At 45.2% G+C, this 18,783-nt stretch overlaps 1 protein-coding gene across 1 annotated transcript in view; it reads right to left on the bottom strand.

Annotated features, from left to right (window-relative positions):
- dym (dymeclin) overlaps positions 1-18,783 on the bottom strand; it is a 51,978-nt gene that overhangs the window by 5,745 nt on the left and 27,450 nt on the right. The window contains exons 15-16 of the mRNA XM_047570150.1: positions 7,380-7,562; positions 5,456-5,569 (exon numbers count right to left, since the gene is read on the bottom strand). Of these exons, the coding sequence (XP_047426106.1) occupies positions 5,456-5,569; positions 7,380-7,562 (297 nt within the window). The remainder of the gene's footprint in view (positions 1-5,455; positions 5,570-7,379; positions 7,563-18,783) is intronic.

The raw sequence follows: 18,783 nt of genomic DNA, 5'->3' as shown, positions 1-18,783 counted from the left end.
CTCTCTGCTCATATCTCCTCTGGCGCTCTGCAGCGCTCGCTCCCTCTCTCTCTGTGTTGTTCTCAGCCTGGCTGCTGTCTGGGCCCACTTGGCCCGGGCTCATATCAGTTAGTTATGGGTCCTGGCGGGTCAGGCCCTCGCCCCTGAACACAGACTGACTGGCTGGCCTCATATCTACACTTAGGACTCTGTGTTCCCTTTCCTCCTCTGCACGCTGCTGTGCTGTCAGAGCTCGGCCAGACAGAGAAGAATGCGGCTAGAGAGCAAATAACTTGATACACACAAACACACTCTTACATAAAAGCCGCATTTCACACACGCACTCAAGAATGATATTCCAAAATCAAAAAGCAACACAAAGCACAAGTCCTTCACAACGCCCCTGGTCTAAATGTTGCTACTCGACGTTGAAAATAGCCACTAATAATTTCTAGCCGTGTTTCAAATAGTTAATATGTTTATTTATGCTCGCTCTCCTCATTTCTAATCCGCTCGTGCTATTATTCACTAGTGCGATGTTTATTTGGCCAATTCAACATTTGTTATTGGTCCCCTAACAGGACAGAACATCAAACGGTTCCAGCTTCTCAAATCTGCTTTTGATGAAAATCATTCGAGGATCTTCGGGTTCACAGCCGACACACGTATTCTCTAGTTCTCACACGAGGATTCCAGCTCCAGCTTTAAGTGATGTGGCTTGACAAGCAATTGGGTGGATTGTTGTAAAATGAAAACTTTTCCTCGACTTTACCACCTGCACACATGACCTCACCAATCAACCTCAAGTCACGTTGGGTTTGGGCCTTGACATACCAAGCTGACTCTCGCCATTCTCGGGAAAAAACGATAAGTGTCTTTCACCCCGGGTTTTGGAGGTGTGTCCGGTACCATTTCAGACGATCCAGCATGTTGAATCATCGGCAGAGCGAGACGGCGGGAGATCAGTCTGATCTACTGGCTACTCCATTAAGCAAAAGCACGAGAGGAGAAACAGATGTGACGAAAGTTAGCCAAAGAAAAAGCCAAGAGGGCAGACGGCTCTTATTGTTTCTCTTCTTTGTTTTGTTTTTATATCTTCATCTTATCTGACCGTAATAGATCAAGTGATCGGCATGATTCAAGAGAAGCTGTCCTTACATACCTTGCTTCTTAGCTTGTAGCCCTAGCTCTTCCAGATTCATCTTTTCAAAGACTGCTACCACCTGCTGGTAAGGACGCAGGCTCACAAAGTTTGGGCTGGCTGGCCATTGGCTTTTTTGTCATTTTTTGGCATTTTGGTCCAGACTGGTTGCTCTTTGACGTCAGTTTGGTGTGTCGAGGCCTTTCAGTGATGTTTAGCAAACATTAAACTTCCTAAATACCACTATGTCACCAAGTTGATGTTAGCATTTAGCTAAACCTCTTAATCCTTCAAGACCTGAACATTCGCCTGCGCATAAAAAAAAAACTTTACGGTATTTTAATTACCGTAACTCACAGATGGACAAAACACTGGGAAGTTGTGCTTTCTGGGGAAAGAGAGAGTTCTTTGGAGGAATTTGTTGGTAAAAATGTTATTTATACCCTTGTGATGTCACTAAGGTCTTCCAGACAAAAGCACAGTGTTCAACCACACTTTGAATTTTGTAAATTGAGCAAACCACTGTGCATTGTAGTAATTCAAAAACCAGTATCACCAGCGATACATTCAGGCTTTAACGGGTGAAAAAAGTAAAGTAAAAATGCCATGTTTCAGCCTACATTCTTTCTAAAACAGTTGCACTGCTACCTTGATAAAATGTTGACGTTAAGATCTTTGCGGGAACACAATCAGTTCCCAACTCCAGACCAAATTTCTGTTGCAAAATTTTGTAGACAAGGGAAATCGGGCTGGCTTCCAGGCTAGCAAGTTTGCAACTTTTAAAACGCAGTTGCCATCCTTTCGGTAAGAACAGCAGACCAACAAGAGTGCTATTACAGAAAGATCCTGCATTTGAGTTGTGTCAGATTTGAGTTGTGAAGACACATTATAGTTACACAACTACTGACACCATCCAATTCCTCCGACCTTTCATAGGTTTTATAATTATAAAACATATAAATACTTTGTTGTGCTTGCGTGGGAAAGTAGTACAGGCCAGCCACGAGGACTATAAAGGTCCAGGTACTGAGTAACAGCTGTTAATCCCCCGCCCCTTACCCCCACCGTCCCTTCCTAAGGAGCCAGAGAGTCTGTAGGCTATCGCTGCTCAATAAGGCAGATTTCAGCTGGACAGGCTAAACAACGCATTCCACAGCCACCGAGCGCCACTCAACCTCACACACCCTGAAACAACACACGCGTACACAAAGAACAAGAGAAACAGTTGAGTGACGAGGCACCGGGGGTTGTCCCTGGAGTGTTGGCACCTTCTTGTAACCCTTTCTTTCAGTTGGGAGCTAATTTGCATGGCCACTTCCTTGTGTAAATGCTTTTGCGTCCTTTGAGTAAACAAGCTATTTGTAGGCCCGTATCTACGAGGATCCTCTCACCTGCAGGATCTAGTTTGTCAGTAAAATTTAAACAAAATGGTTTACTTAACAAATTGCCGCTCCTCTCAACATGCAGATTTCAAGGGATCAAATTCACGCTGTGCGCACGCCAAGACTGATCAATTTAGAACAATGCTGCTGTCACGCTGAAAGGAAAGATAATAGGAAAATAGAAAAATGCCTCAAATGGCACGTGACAAAACATTTAAACGACACCATTGCGCCTCTCCGTGTTTAAGTAGTAAAATGAAACACCTGTGCAACAAACACATTCACTGCAGAAGGTTAAACAAAACATGGAATTTTGCAGAATTTTTGAGATGATTTGAACTGTTAACAAAAGTAACGGTACACTTCGCATTACACTGATGTTGTCACTTTATGGAAGCAACAGCAACAAAACAATTTCCCCTAGGGCACGGGTGTTTTTCAGGGCAAGGACCTCAAACTGATGGAGAGATTAAGGAGGGACCCCCCCTACCTACTATATGTGTTCTATATTAACTCGGCCTAGTGCTATTTATAAATATACATTATTAGTATTATCATTTTAAGCTATTCAAATGATACACAGGTTCAAATATTAATTTTTTTTGCTGGTGGGAATGAGGTGCCCTGTTAGCTTTTTTTCTGCTAATGTTGCAGTGTGCGTCTGGGATTTCACCTGGTGACTGAATAGGCTCTCGGCCAATTGTGGGGGAACCTGACACAGTCAGAGTGCAATCTGCGGCCTCGTGATTGGCTGAGCAGCGATGGGGAGGGGGCTTTCGGGCTTTCAAGCCATTTTTCAGGCCCGGGTCGACCCACCTTCGGTGTACTTTCACATCGCTACAAGTCTCAGGTCTGACCTCCCGCTGTGAGAGCTGTGTGCCCGTTTTTTTTTTCCTTCCTGGAACTGGAACACCGTAAGGTAAACAATGGACAGCATGGTGCGTGCCATGCATCCTGCTCATCCTGTCGTTTAACACTTTCAGTTTCTCAATGAAGCAGGTCATCAAAAAACTGAAAGAAGCTGGGCCGAGCTGAGCCGATAAAATCCGAAAGACTGAAAGATAACAGGTTCTGCCTCCATTTATAAAACATGTTGGATTCACGTTAATGTGTATTTAAAGAAATTTAAAATTAGGCAAAATTAAAAAATAAAATATATAAAAAATGTTTAATTAACCTAAGATTTTGCGACCTTCCCTGCAGTACCTCCGCGGACCCCCTAGGGGTCACAGAGCCCCGGTTGAAGACTCATGCCCTAAGGATTATTCAAGTATTTGTCTTCTCATTATTATTTCTTTTTCCAGGCCCAAATACATAAGCGGTGACATGGTGACAGGAGACAGTGAAATAACTATGAAACTGGGGCCGGGTATCATGTTGAACTAAAATCAACTTTGAGGCAACGACCAGTGGATTGAGATGTGACAGAAACACAGAGTTCCACAAAGCAGCAGTCTGGGAGCTTTGGGTAAACCCAGATGGAGCGTCTGTAGCAGCGATGTTGGAATGTGACCATGTTGTTGGGTAATTTTATTGAGGAGTTGAAAGGACTGAATTGCTAATAGATGTTGCTTTGATCTATCATGTTTCAGTGCACTGGTGTTTTCAGACTTTGTGACTGTGTTATCAAAAAGTTCTGGTTCTGGTCTTTAGTGCGGACTTTACCACTGAATAACATGAGCTAAAACGTCTTATTTCTGTCCGTGCAGGCGCAACTAATCGACACGCCAATACCCCACCCCGTTTTCTGAGTAATTACCAACTTATCGACGGTGCTACACAACATTAATCTAACCCATGGATTTCACATAGGGGGCCCAAATAGTGGATCGAGCTCTTAAGACGAAGGGTGGGGAGACAGCTGTTTGTTTGAGAGATGGTGCCATCAAACGCTGGAGACGTCTCCCAGAGGATGCATTGTCCACATACTCTTTTTGCTTCATGTCACCCTGTGGAGCTGGAGAGCACTCAGACGGCGGAGAGTCGATGTGAGCCGTTACGCCGCAACGGCGACACACGAACCCAGGTGGTCACATGGAAAGGATAACGCACACCGATGCACCGCCATGTGCACATGTGCACATGTCCAGTGAATGAGTGCGCGCCACAGGTACAGCACTCTCGCCGAAGGACAGGGCAGGGTTATCCACACGGCTCCACGTGTAATTCTGCGGCTCCGCGGTCGATTGGTACATTAGCACTGCGAGGTGCTGACGGGGAGCGCGACTTGGGAGAGCGCGCGGACTCACGGTCATGCGCCATCCCTCTTCCATATTGGCTAGCGAGACAAATGCCTTGCAGCCAGCCGCCAAGTATAGAACATGAAACACATGATGAAACATGCAATTAAGAGCTTCTGTGCTGGTGAGGAGACCGCTGGTTACATATTTCCTCGCTGATTAATGGACGGGCGTCGGGAGGGGAGGGGTTAGCGAACCCGCCAGGAGCGCTGGGTAACGAGGCGCGGTGGCAGATTTATGTCCCCCTCAGCCCCTCCCCCAGATCTTATGTGCCCATGACAAAGTGCCCCCTAGACCCAGTATCCCATCTCCTTGAAATGTCATTACATGTTCGTGTGTAGCCGACCAGCAGAGATGGAATGAAGATGGGCATTAATGCTAATGAGAAGTGGGCTTTGGCCTTTTGTCTCGTGTCCCAATGGCTCTCTCCATTTTTCCCTTGCCCCAGTCCACATCCCCAATCCATACCTCTCCTTCTCTCACCTGTCCAGACAAACTAATTCTCTTTCCTTCACTTCCCCAGGACCAATCCACCAAGCCTGGCAGGCTCTGACAGCACATTGTACTCTCTACACATGAATCTTGATGTCCGGCGTGCGCCGCTTCCCGTTCCGCTCCAGACGGCCTCGTGTTTCACGGCCTCTCGTCTCCCAAGCCCCCCCCCGCTCCCGTTCTGCCGTCCCGCTGAGTGCGTGTCTGTGTGTCTGAATTACCTTCAGTCTGTCTTTCGGCAGGGCCTGGGCTCCTTTCATGATGACCTCCTGAACCCTCTCCACCGACAGGTCACTCCCGGCCTGCTCCAGACGCTGACTGAAGAAACCGAGCACCTAAAGAGGTCACCACAAGAGGAAACGACCAATCACAAATCTGGCGAAAAATACATGCTGCGTTTGACAGTTTGTTGCTGACGGTTTCATCACTTGCATTTAGGCTCACCGCTCAAATGCAAACACATCTTCATCGCAGATCGTTTGGTCTCGTCGCGTTGGCTCAACATACCCAAGAACCGACCATTAAAGCTCCAGTGAATGAATTTAAATTCTATTCCTGCTCTCCCCATTCAGTCTTGTTGCTGCTTCTAAATGCACACGCAGGATCGCTTGATCTCATTGAGGTTTAATGTCAACTCCCAGTACCATCACAAAGCTCTCCGGGTCTTCTAATCCCACTGTTTGGAGCTGTCACATTAATATTTCAGCAACCACGCCCTACATGACGACACCGGGTGCAACATGGAGATCTGAGCGCCAAACGGCACAATGCCACACGCCACGACCACCATTCTGTACGACACACACACACACACACACACACACACACACACACACACACACACACACACACACACACACGGAGGCAAAGCAAATACAGTATGTGTCAGTGCATTCAACATTAAATCTTTACAGCTAGCTAGGTTTTACTTTTTATTTATAACACATTGCTACTGCCACCAACAGCTAATTAAATGTATACATAGGTTGTCATGTTTCCTAGCAACAGCATGGTGCACTGTGCACTCTCCATACTACGAGCACAGTATAACACCAATTAAACGGAGAGTGATCTATAGTTGTAAATAAGTAGCTAAACTGCAAAATGCAAAACAGCACACAGTCTACTTTTAGTTGGATTACAGGTTCGGAATAGGGTTTAATTTCGTGCGGTATCCCACTTCTAATAAGCACTTTACTGGAGCTCAAATTATCTGCTGCTTTCTGGGTTCAAACTCAAACAAGAAATGGAAAAAAAAAAAAAAAAGAAAAAAAAAAGTGTATTTTGTGTTTCTACTGCTGCGCAAGGTCCTTCCCTAGGGGAAATGTTTTCTGTTTGATAATTAAAAAAAGGACTCTAGGTATTACTAATTCTTTTTAATGCCGCCTCCTTTTTGTCAAAACGCATCTACAGGCAGTGTTTTCTCAGCCCCGCGCTCTGTGGTTACTTACTTCCGAGATTTCAAACACAGCGGAGCGCACGCGAGCGGTGAGGGCGCGTGCGTGCGCGCTCCTACATCTATCTAATACTAATCTCTTCATTAACTCTGAAGGCCTCCCATATGGGGTTAATTTGGAGGAGCAAAAAAAAAAAAAAAAAAAAGAAAAAAAAGCAGCCTCTCATCCCGAATCTCATGCTTGCACACACGGATTTGCAAGCGCGGGGAAGGCTTCGGAGAATAGCCTCGGGGAGGCTGACTTAACCGAGGGATTCTAGCTAGCATGCTTCCCTCATACTTATGGATAACTGCAAAGCCCATGGCAATGTATGCAGCAACCCCCATCCTTCATACACACCAAAGCTTCCTCTCCCTCTCTACATGACTAATACAGCTATGAATGACAGCTTTCTTTTGAGCTGTCCCTTCCTTCCCCTATACGCCACATTCTCTCAATGAATATTTGAGACGGAGCCTCTCGACACAAGGGGGCTGATTAATTCATCGAAACCGCTCGCACGGCCTCGTATACAGTTGCAACTGTACGCCGCGTTAACAATGCAGCTCACATACATTCCAGCGCAGCTTCGCTTTTTTTTGAATCTCTCCCAGCAGACGGGGAGGACACTGTAGGAAAACCTGCACAGCCTTGGCATATTTTACGAACGCGGGCAACACAAACGAGGACAGGACTCCTCTTCACTGACCGTGTCCAGGTTCTGCATGATGTCTTGGAAGGACGGGTGCGTCCTGAACTGCTCGAAGAGCTCCCTCTTGTAGAGCAGCGCGTACACCAGGTTGGGGTTGTGGTGCAGGGAGTTGCACAGGCAGGAGTTGATGATTTCCAGCATCATGCGGATCACTTCTTCAATCACGTTCAGGTCCTGGGCCTAAGGGGGAGGAAGAGGGGAGGATGCAAAGGTTAATTGGTTTCCCACTACGCTGGTTTCACTTATTACTAGTGTTTTTTAAATGATTGTCTCCTGATAGATTGATCAGCAGGGGGGGAACGAGCGGAGGCACGGACGAGACGGCAGAAGGGGTTGGAGACGAAGGATGAAAGGAAAGGAAGGAGGAATGTCAGCCAAGGTCTTAGCCGGGGACAGGGAGGTGATCTTGTAAGCCACAGATCAGGTCATGTCACAGTGTATTTCCTCTCCAGGCAGCGACAACTGTCACTAGTGACAGGTGACAGTATAGGAAGAGAGGGGGTGTGGGAACGGCACAGAGGAAGACGCGCCGGGCTGAGGGGCTGACCTGATGACTTATTTAGAAAGTACCACACTCAAAGCAGGCTCACCACAAACCAAAATACAACGCAGACGGAGCTGACGAAAGCTGCATGCAGGAGTTTGTCGCATGCAAAACGTTCACTTAATGATAAATGTTTGACAGTTTGGGTAGACTCACTTGACAAAACATCAGGTAAACTACGCAATCTAAACAATACAAAGCAGACACTCTACTATGGAGGGAGTGCACGTGACGTCACTGCAAGTGTCCGTGGTTACGGCCACTGCTGCTTGCTAATGTTACTTCTCAGTAAAGCTCTTGGCGTCAGCATCTTTTATTTAGCTACATTTATCATAACTGAAATGACCTAAAACTAACTTGAACAGAGGCTAGTTCACTTTTCCAAATCCATGCTAGTTCGTATGAATCATTGTCGAGTCCAGTCGTGCGTAATTTGATCTGATAATTCAAATTTTTCCCGGTTTCGTTGTATTTACTGCTACATTTCACCGTGTTTTTGCCACTCAGGGGGGGCGTGGCCACGGACCGCAGTGACGTCAGTGTATACCCTCTATTGCAGTCCTGCACTAACCTTCCTGTCATGAGTGTGTTGAATTAGGGTGAGAAAAGTGTTGATTAATCTGCACAAACATTTTGGTCTATGCAGTCTGTGGTGCGGTTGGACTGCATTGAATTAATTAATGTTTTTCCTGTTATTCAGCCCAGCCCTCTGAAACGAGGTTGTGAAAATAATAATTTGTTGGTACAACAAAACCACAGCCTCCAAAATGAAAACAGTTGAATCAACTCTCTCTCGTTTTTTTTTTTTTTTTTTAATAAAAATAATAATAAAAAAAAAAAAAATGCTGAAAGATTTAGTCTCTTATATCAGAACGCGTTCGTGTTCGTGTTCACCAGTCGTGCACTAGATGAACTAGTGTCAAGCGAGTGCAGTTGCTCTTTGTTGGACATACAAATGAAAAGATTAGATGCGAGCCAACCTCCGGCAGCTGCTTTGCCTACAAAAAGAGTGAAACAGAGCTCGTCCCCACATACCAGGACCTTAAAAACTCATCGCTAAACCTGTTACGACATTTGTTTAATACAATGAAACAAAACTAAAAAACGTGTTTTACAGGGTAATTAGGTATGGAGCCTCCAGCAGTCGTGTTTTTGTTTTTTTGTTTTTTTTGGTACAGACCAAACTGAAGTGAAGTAGCATGTTAAGCCGTGATCTTCAAAGATACTGGTAGCCGGATTAATACTGTTGTTTTTGGACTGAGTCCAGTGAGGTATGCCGTCTTCATGCCTTTATGCCAAGCTAAACTAACTAAGAGTCGCCTGTAGCTTTGTATTTAACAAAACAGATACGCCAGCAGTACCAGTCTTCTCGTTCAATGCTCAACAACAAGTAAATTATTTCTTAAAGCTACAGAGGAAACAGATTTTTTTTTTCCCTCGCCACTCTTCATGCTTGTTAGTTTGTTGGTGCTGTAAAAACCTTTAACCACATAAGAGAATGTGCGAGGCCCATGTTTACCCATCCAGCCACACACAAGCCTCATTAATAGAAATCTACATAAACAAGCTGTTCATTCTCATCAGACCATCCTTTCTGGAGACAGAAACCGTGGTTTAGTGATAAAGATTCCATCACACATTGTTCTTTAGTCACTGTTTCACAACAATGTGTTTACCAGTCAGACAGACAGACGCCACGGTGACGAGATAACCTCCACCTGTCATGTTCCACGGGTGACACACACACACAAAAAGAAACCTGCAGAGGCCGTGGGAAAATAAATAAACTTTAAGCAGAAGTGAACTGGCACAGTTTGAGAGCGTGACGGCTGTGGGCAGAGCTTTGAAAAAAAAAAAAAAAATCAATCGAGCACTGGCTGAATAAGTGATAAGATGATACGGTTTCAAAAACCACCCTGAAAATACAAAGCAATGAATGAATAGCTCAATGCTTCATCTAAATGAAACCAAGTGCCACCAAGAAAATGTCTCAACTTCATTCGCCCGAAAAACAAAGGGATTTTCATAACAGTATTAAAAATAAATATCGTAAAAGAATCTGGAAAACGTTGGTCGTTTAAAAAGCTTAAGGCTTAATGCGGGCTGAACGGAGCCAAATGGCTGGCTGGTCAACGGGCTGAGTAGATGCTGAGACGACAAAATGCAGACTGAGAGAACGCAGGAGTCAAGAACATTCAAAGCAGCTTAGCTTAATGCAATGGAGTTCTAATGAAATCAGTCCAATGCTTGACTGACCGCAAGCGGCAACACACGGCAAAGATTATCTGACGGGTTTCAGAGCCGATCCCGGTAAATATGAAGACATGCAGCCGGACGTTTACTGATAGCGCGGCCTTATTTACGGCGGAAATGAACTACGGAGCTCAGAAGCCGACTGAATACTAAGAGGAACATGAGCAGGACTTCAGAACTGTATCTTATAGGTCTTCAACAGGGGGGTCCGCGACCCCTGGGGGGTCCGCAGAGGTACTGCAGGGGGGGATGCAAAATCCTTGATTGATTAGACATTTTTTATACAGATTTTTTTTTTATTTTCCCCCACAAATTTCTTTAAATACATATTAGCATGAATTTAACATATTTTAGTAAAGGGACGGCTTAGTACTGAATGCAAAATAATAATAATAATGTATGTTTATATATAGCTTTAGTCCGAGTTTAATATAGTCCATAATTACATCAGTTCGGGGACCCTTGGTCTGAAAAACATTGAACTGAAAAACATTGAACACCCCTGATGTACGACTGTGAAAGTAAAAAAAAAAGAAAAAATAACAAAAACCCCTCCAAATGTTTAATTGACCGCTTCATCGAACTGGTCTGAAAACTTCAATCACATCTTTGTTTTACAGGAAGCCTCGCCTTAGACAGTGCTCGGCTGGGCGTACATCCTGCTACGTTTCAGCCTTGAAAGTGTATTCCCTGGAAGTATCACAGTTCCTGTAAAATACATTAGAATAAGGTGCTGAGCAAGACCTTTTAATCTTTAATGCGTATAAATTAGCGAGAAAAAAAAATATTGTCTCCTCTGCAGAATCTTAGGAAGTAAGATAAACATTCATGAATTATTATTTTTTATTTTTTTATTTTACGCAGAGGTCTTTACTGTATGGTTTTCCAAGGCCGGGATCCATTTTCATGACAAACATCATTGTTCTGACGGTGACCTGTTTTGACCAAGAATTTGTTAATACCAGATTCAGAACAGCAGCCCGGCGAGACTGCTACCACGAGCTGATTGGAAGCCGAGATTCCACCTCCAATCTGGGCTAACCATCTGTAAGAGAACTGCATGTGGTAGCGTTTTATATTCCATCTTCTCTGCCCTGCTTCAGAAACAAGTCCTTATCTTATAAATAACTTTGCTCGCTGTGTGGCTTCCACTCCCTCCTTCTTCTTCTTCTTTTTTTTAAATCATGCACATGAACACACACAGTCGCTCCCTGAAAGTAGCCAAGGGGATTAGGGATGATTGTAAATAACCGTAATACGTTACACACTGACCGTGAATTAGGTCTAGGAGCGCAGATGCAATAACGTATTGCACCGGTTTTCCGCGAGTGGCTAGACGAAAGGTGTGTGGAGCTTTAACAGGCGGACGTGGAAGCGGTGAGGAGAAGGCAGGAGAGCCGGCTATAATGAGGATTGATTGTGCGTCTGGAGGCAGAGGTGGCTCTCTGAGCTCGACTCCACTGCCTAGCTAGACCTGCTACACTCTGTTCTGCGTTGGCAGGCCATAATTAGACAGAAAGCAGGGACAGATACGGGAGACAACTGGGTGGGAGGAAGAGGAGGCAGAAAAAAACGGAGACGGCGACAAAAAACGGGAGTATAGAAGATGAGAGCTAAGGGGTGGGTGGGAGGGTGGGGGGGGATTGATGGAGAAAGCCAACACGAAGGAGAGACAAAAGCAGCGGAGGAAGGTAGAGTAGGAGTGAGGGATGTCTTGTGTGTTTGTTCTCCAGCTCTGCACCCGGCTTAATGAGATTAGTCTGGCAGAAAAAAAAAAAAAAAAAAAAATGCCACACTCGGGAATTCAGGTCACATGAAAATAGGCTAGCTAGACGTCTGCCTGGCCCTGTGTGTATGTTTGTCAAGTGGATGAGATTAAGAGGTCCATGGTCTACTTGAAACCCAGACAGGATTTAAATATCTTTGGGACTTCTCCTCCTCTTCCTCTTGTTCGCCGCCCTGTCCGTTCGCACTTGTTTTTTCCCCCCCAAAATATATCTTTTCGCGGCCAAAAGCCCCTGACATGTGTTCGCCGGACGGCACAAAACCATTGCTGGTTCTCTTTTTTCTCTCCCTCTCTCCATCTCCCCTTCCTCTTCTTCTTCTTCTTGTCCTCCCCTCCCCTTTTTTGTTCCTTCTCCGGCAGTCATGTGCTATTTTCCAGCCTCCTGCATTGTCATTTAGTCACAACCGCTCATGCTGCTATTTAATGTCTTATCTCCACCCAGGAAAACACAGGCCTCAGACATGAGCTGTATCATTAGTCTCAATGATCCTGTCCCATTTTATTTGTTTCACCATTTACACAAACCTCGCAGAGGAAGGCCGCGGGAGCGCGCGCACGCCTGCGTGTGTTTGCAAGCTTTTTCCATCCAGTGTAGTATCGCTGCCGATGCTCCACCGTGCTGAGCCCGAGCGTGTTACATCTACAGGTGTTTGACCTCCACCTGTCGGCCTGGTAATTGAAATGACAGAGTATGCAGATGCAATCCGCAGCTGGGAAAGACGGTCGTCCTATCATGCATGTTTTCCTGCAAGTGTTTGTGTGTGTGTGAGTGTGTGTGTGTGTGGACAGGGTGTTTAGAACACAGACATGTAAATCCCTGTAAAGTAGGAGCTGGCATCATTAAACCAATAGCTTAGTGATTCCCTGGCTGGCCACAGCGCAGGCTGTTGCAGGGCAGACAAACCAGACATATTAAGAAAGAGCACTGACAAAGACAAGCGCGTGGAAACGCACAAACAGATACACAGGGAGACGTTAGAAAGAATGAAGGGCCACACCTACGGAGAAAGATCTGTCTGAGATGTGTTTTACGGCGCCACAATCTGAACCGTTTGAGGGGGAAAAATAGAGGACGGCTGTGACGTCAGCGACGGAGAAATATACGAGTAGTTTCTCGTGAAACGTATTAAAAACCAAATAGGAATTAATATGCAAAGATGGAAGGTCTGAATGAGAGACAGAAGGAGAGGGGAAAAATGCTGCCACATGGACAGACAGACAGACAGACAGACAGTGAGGTTCAGACTGGCTGAGCAGCAGCAGCAGCCTGCCGTGTCTTTTGGGAGTTTTTAAATAGGTCATTGTCTGACCTGCATTATGGTACCACGGCCATGTCATAATCACACCATTTTGCAGAGCATTGTGCCCGGGCCACGCACGCACAAAAACATCCTTTGTTGCGCGCACACGGAGAAATGGAAGCAAAAGGCAGCGCTTGACCTCGGCAGCGTCAACGCGGTCTAACGCTCCACGTCTGGGATCTGTTTTAAGAGCGCTGGTCAATCTTTTCATCTGCGTGTGTGCGGAGGGAAGGGCCGGCATATCTGGGGACGCATACCTTATTATCAGTTTAAATAAAGACACCGCTTCTCTCAGACTTGGACGGAGACCAAACGGCAGCGAAGCCGGTAATGACGTGAGCTATCATGATAAAAAAAAAAAAAGAAAAAAAGATGGTGCCAAGACGTGCAGCAGCACTCTGGCAGATAGGTGGGCAGCGCTAATTGATCTGCGCTCTGTTTTGCTGTGCCTCGATCACGGAAAGATCAGGGCGCAGCAGGGATGCCCTAATTACCATTCAGAAGCAGACAATCATTAGGACCCCGGAGCACCTGCTGCCTGCAGGGGTGGCCCTCCCACTGCCTGAGCGCGGACGAAGAAAGGGAATGAAAGGCAGACGAGGGAAGATAAGAGGATGGTGAATACACAGAGAGACTTACTAACAAGTAAAACTAACGGCTAGGTCTATCAGCGTCTTCGCCAGACAGGTGAGAGGGGGGAAGAGGAAAAAAAAAGAAAGATGAGACCAAAAAGGAGGGTCAGCGAGTAAGTTAGCCCTCTGCTCTCAGCAGGATGCCGCTTTAATGAGAGCGATGCAAGGAAACAGACCTATGAGACGGAAAGGAGGACGTAATGAGCTACTTAAAGAGTGGCGCAGAGGTTAAGAACTTACTTCATATGTGGTCATTTTATCCTGTGGTAAATTTCACTAGAGGCGTACCTATTAAAGCTGAAATGGAGTTCAGTTCATTTTGTTTTAGGTGAGAACCGTGAGCACTTACAAACACCTTCAATTCAGATCAAAATCATCCCTAGTTAAAAAAAAAAAAAAACCTACATAAACATAAAGACCGATAGGAAAATACTGCTGCCCTGGTGAATACAGTCTAAAACAATTCTACTCATATAGCGTCAAAAACAATACAAATTGTCCAAGACGCTTTATAAAAATTCGACCTGAAACCTCCAGAGGAAGCCTGAAGGCAACGGTGGAGGAAAAACTCCCTTTTAATAGGAAGAAACCTTGAGCAGGACCCAGATCATATGTAGGGACCCATCTGTCTCAGGCCGGCCGGTTTGAGAATATAAGAGGCAGAGGCAGGTGAATAACGATTTGTATGAGGAAGTACTTAGGTGCCTGGAGATTCTGCAGTGCCAAATGTTTTATCTTCCACTGTGGCGTTCAGGTTGCATGATAATCTACCAGGAATGTGCACTTGCGCGTGTGTTATTGGCCGACAAACGATCTGCAGGTAGCAGCTCCGTCGCCACTTTTCTGGCAGAAACATATCTGCCGGGCGACGGAGCGTTCCTCCCCGACTAGTGTGCGGCTTGTGATTTTGTGCAGGAATGTCGCCACGGACGCCCCGGTTTGAGGGACTTACAGTGTCACATGGGCACATAGGCTTACATTTAAAAGCAAAAGATATATTTTATAAAGCATTCCTTCTGGAAAACGGCAGGGCAAAGAAAAAGAATGGATTCGCAGGAAATGGCATCAGGAAAGTAATTGGTATCGTATATTTATCCTCCTCATGCGGCACTCTTGGAATATAGACCATGAACCAGACTCTACAACCATAGGAGAATACATTAAACGCTTGAAATAGCATGAAACGGTGAAAGGTGTAGGTGCCCTATACCTTCCTCATTTCTCTCGCCATCTCTTCCCTCCAGTTATTTTCATTGAAAATGACAAGAAGCTCTCTGTGTGTGCACTGTAACCTCTGAGGGCTACGGTAATGCACATCAGCCTGGTGGCGGGATTGGCTGTACATCAAAAGACCATAAGAAATATGACAGGATAATGTAACCTTCACATTTCAATCAATCAGATCCTACTTTCGGGTAAATGATGTATGGGGGGAGACACTGATCTCCGTCCTCGTGCGTGATGTGCCACCAGCGTCTCCATCGGCACCGTGGAATTACGGGAAATGCGTGAGGAAGAAGAAAGTCAGCTCGAGGCCAGAAGATAAAACTGCCACGTTTAATAATCTGAGAAGAATACGTTTAAAAAAAAAAAAAAGAAAAAAAGAAACATGACATTCGCTTTGTGATGCTGCCATGAGGAGGCTGCACTCAACGCAGACGGTTTCGATTAATTCCCAGAAAAATCTGCAGCGGACGGAATAATTAGCAACAGAAAGGGAGGCGCTATTTATGAACGGTAAACAATATATGTCACAGAGCAACGGAGTATCTGTTTTTATCGAAAAGCATGTTGTATTTTTGTTTCGGAGGACACTTCCCCAGAAAGTGCAACTCCACAACAGTAACAACTGTGACTTGGTAAAAATGCATTTACCCCGCCACAACTCTCAGTGGCTGAACCAGCGCAAAATATTTACCCCCGTACACACAAACTATTCTGACAGCGTCTGCTCGACACGCATTCGCTCCAGCTCCAACGCGGTCTGCTCGGCCCCAGTCATCGTTGTTTGAGGTACAAACAGAAACTCCGCATGGTTTTGGCACCGTAATTACACAGTGACGCAGGCACGCCACGCTTACAGCAGCACCAAACTGCCAGGGTGAGGGGAGGGCGTCGGTTCTCTAAGTAAGGGATTATTGAAAAAAATAATGGGTTCCATTCCCCCTTTTCTTTTCTTCTTCTTTGCCGGGTCATTCTTCAGCCATGTATCCAGAGTTTTGTCCCCTAGAAATATATTAAATGTTATACTCCATCCGTAAATACTCCATCTTCCTAGTTATTAAGCGAGTTAACGTTGGGTGGTGCTGGTTGCCAGGGGCAGCGGAGGTCTATCGACAAACAATCCCTGCTGAATATTGGCGACTGACCAAGCAGAATCGAGTGTTCAAGAGAGACGAGTCCTAACCTACAGTATATCTCTGCCATTTGAGTGGGCGTTTCAGTTTTGAAAAACCCAGAAGAAGAACGCAATTAACCCGTCCTTTAAATGTCAATATAGAGGGTATGCATGTGATGTCACAGCTAGCGTAAGTCTCCATGGTTACAGCCACTGAGTGGGAAAAAGTGATAGTTGAGCTTGGAGATTAGCAGCATTAGCTTGAATCATAGGTTTTAGTAGAGTCTAAATTTTAAAATTAATTAAAAAAAATGATGAACAGCTGTTGTGCTATTGACTGTACCGACAAATTTGAAAAGCAGTCAGAGATATATTTTTACAGAGTAGTAAATGGATCGCTGCACTAAAAGAAATAACTGGAATCTAGGCACAGAAACACAGTTTTGTGGTTCACATTAAGTGTCAGGTAATATTCATTTCTGCTGTATTTTTCTGATGAAGTCATACCGTAGGTTACTTCTTAAGTCTGGTTCTGGAGGGCTGTCCAATAAGTTTGTGGATATTGTTGTTTTGGCGTATTTACAGCCGTAACTATTTCAGTTCCAACAATAAATAACAATAAAACATAAACGGAATATTTGTGATCACTCCTCGTCATCCTTTTATCATCTGGTCGGATGCTACAGTATTGTATGGCTAACGTTACTTCTCAGTAAAGCTCTTAGCGTTAGCATCTTTTATTTAGCTACACTTATCATAATGTAATGACCTAAAACTAACTTAAACTAACTGAAACTGAGGCTAATCCACTTTTCCAAATCCGTACTAGTTCATATGGATTATTGTCGAGTCCAATTGTGCTTAATTTGATCCAATATTCCACATTTTTCCCGGTCTCGCTGTATTTGCTGCTACATTTCACTGTGTTTTTACCACTCAGGGGGGCGTGGCCCCAGTCTGCGACATCAGTGCACACCTTCTATATCTGAAAAAGACTTCTTTTTTATCATAACTCATTACGCTACTACGAGAGCATAACATCCTCAACGTCAATTTGTTTCACGTTTCAAGTAAATTTATAATTTTACCAGCGAGTGTGTTTGACTGACATTACACGCGCACTTAGGGCAGTGGAAAATCGCACACAGGAACACAAATGGTGCAGGCCACTTCAAATGAACTAAACAATAATGTTTAGCAAAACATTAATGCCGCTTGGCTGCTATAAACCACTCAAACTATCTACAAACTATGGCGGCATTAATGGATGACTGTGGATTCTGCACAATAATTGTATAGCGCCGTAAGAAAAGTGGCAAATTCCAGAAAGCCCTGATAATAAACAGAAGGCATAATGTTTATTATCTGTTGATACATCCTCGGGCTTTGCTTTTCCGCTAAACAAGAGGAATGGTGCTACAAAGTTAATGCATGTGTCTAGTCTGGCTATTAAAAAGAGATCCCAGATTGTGACTCAAGCAGCACACGTAAACACATAGACAGGGTGGTCCAACATGCTGCTGGCTCTCTGTGTGTGTGTGTGTGTGTGTGTGTGCGCGCACGCGCATTTGTAGTCTCTTCCCAGAAATGCGCAACGGTAAACAGACTAAGAGGCAGAGAAGTAACATTACCATTACCACTGGCTGGGAGCATAAACAGTGACACACAATGCAAGGCAGCTCAACACATACTTCCTTCTTTTTCCATGTTTGTTTGTATGCACGGGCACATACTGCATGTCGTTGCACATATCTCTATGGACGAAAAAGTAAAAAAAAAAAACAAAAAAAAAACGACATCTGTAATCAGAGGTGCAGAGGCTGCAAAGAGCAACCACGAGGCCCACCCCCCCCACCCCTGCCCCCCATGAGAGCTGCCCCGCTTGGGCTGGAAGCCTCTGCGCGTTCCCCGGGGGACTTAAGGGGCCCGAACCCTTCACCATTTCTTCCCTGACACTAACCAGACACAGCAGCACAAACAGGGGGTGTGCTGTGTGTGTATATGAAAGAGACACAGATGCAGACATCAACAAGGACGGGAGGGGGGGTGGGGGGGTGGATAGAGGAGGAGGAGGAGAGAAAGAAGAAAGAAAGAAGGATACACTAACACATAAGCAGAATGCACCCGGCTTTAACCCACAGCTTAGAGCGTTTGACGATGTTTTTTCATATCCTCCTCTCGGTCTCTCCCCTGTAAAGAGAGCAATTACATGTCCAGGACAATCCCACATTAAACAAACATTAGTTCTCTCTCCAGAGCCAGACTCAGCCAAATTACATTGTTTCCAGATGCCCGTCACAAAAACACACTCGCACACACACACACACACCCTAAACACCCCCTTCTCCTCATCCTGCTCGCCTCTCCCCTTTCTATTATTTCACATTTCGCTCCTCTTTATCTCTCCCTTTCGTTCCCTAAACTTCCACACCTCCCGAGATAAGACGGGGGTTTGTGAATAACACCAGAGCTGCCTGTTTTCAATTACAGCGCCACATCCACCGCCGCTAGAGGAGGGCCCGGAGACGGTGGAAACAAAGGGAGCCG

Source organism: Mugil cephalus, chromosome 19 (genome assembly GCF_022458985.1).
Source record: "Mugil cephalus isolate CIBA_MC_2020 chromosome 19, CIBA_Mcephalus_1.1, whole genome shotgun sequence".
Taxonomy (NCBI): Eukaryota; Metazoa; Chordata; class Actinopteri; order Mugiliformes; family Mugilidae; genus Mugil; species Mugil cephalus.
Note: the sequence above shows the minus strand (reverse complement) of the source record. Positions and strands in the feature narration are given on the sequence as shown.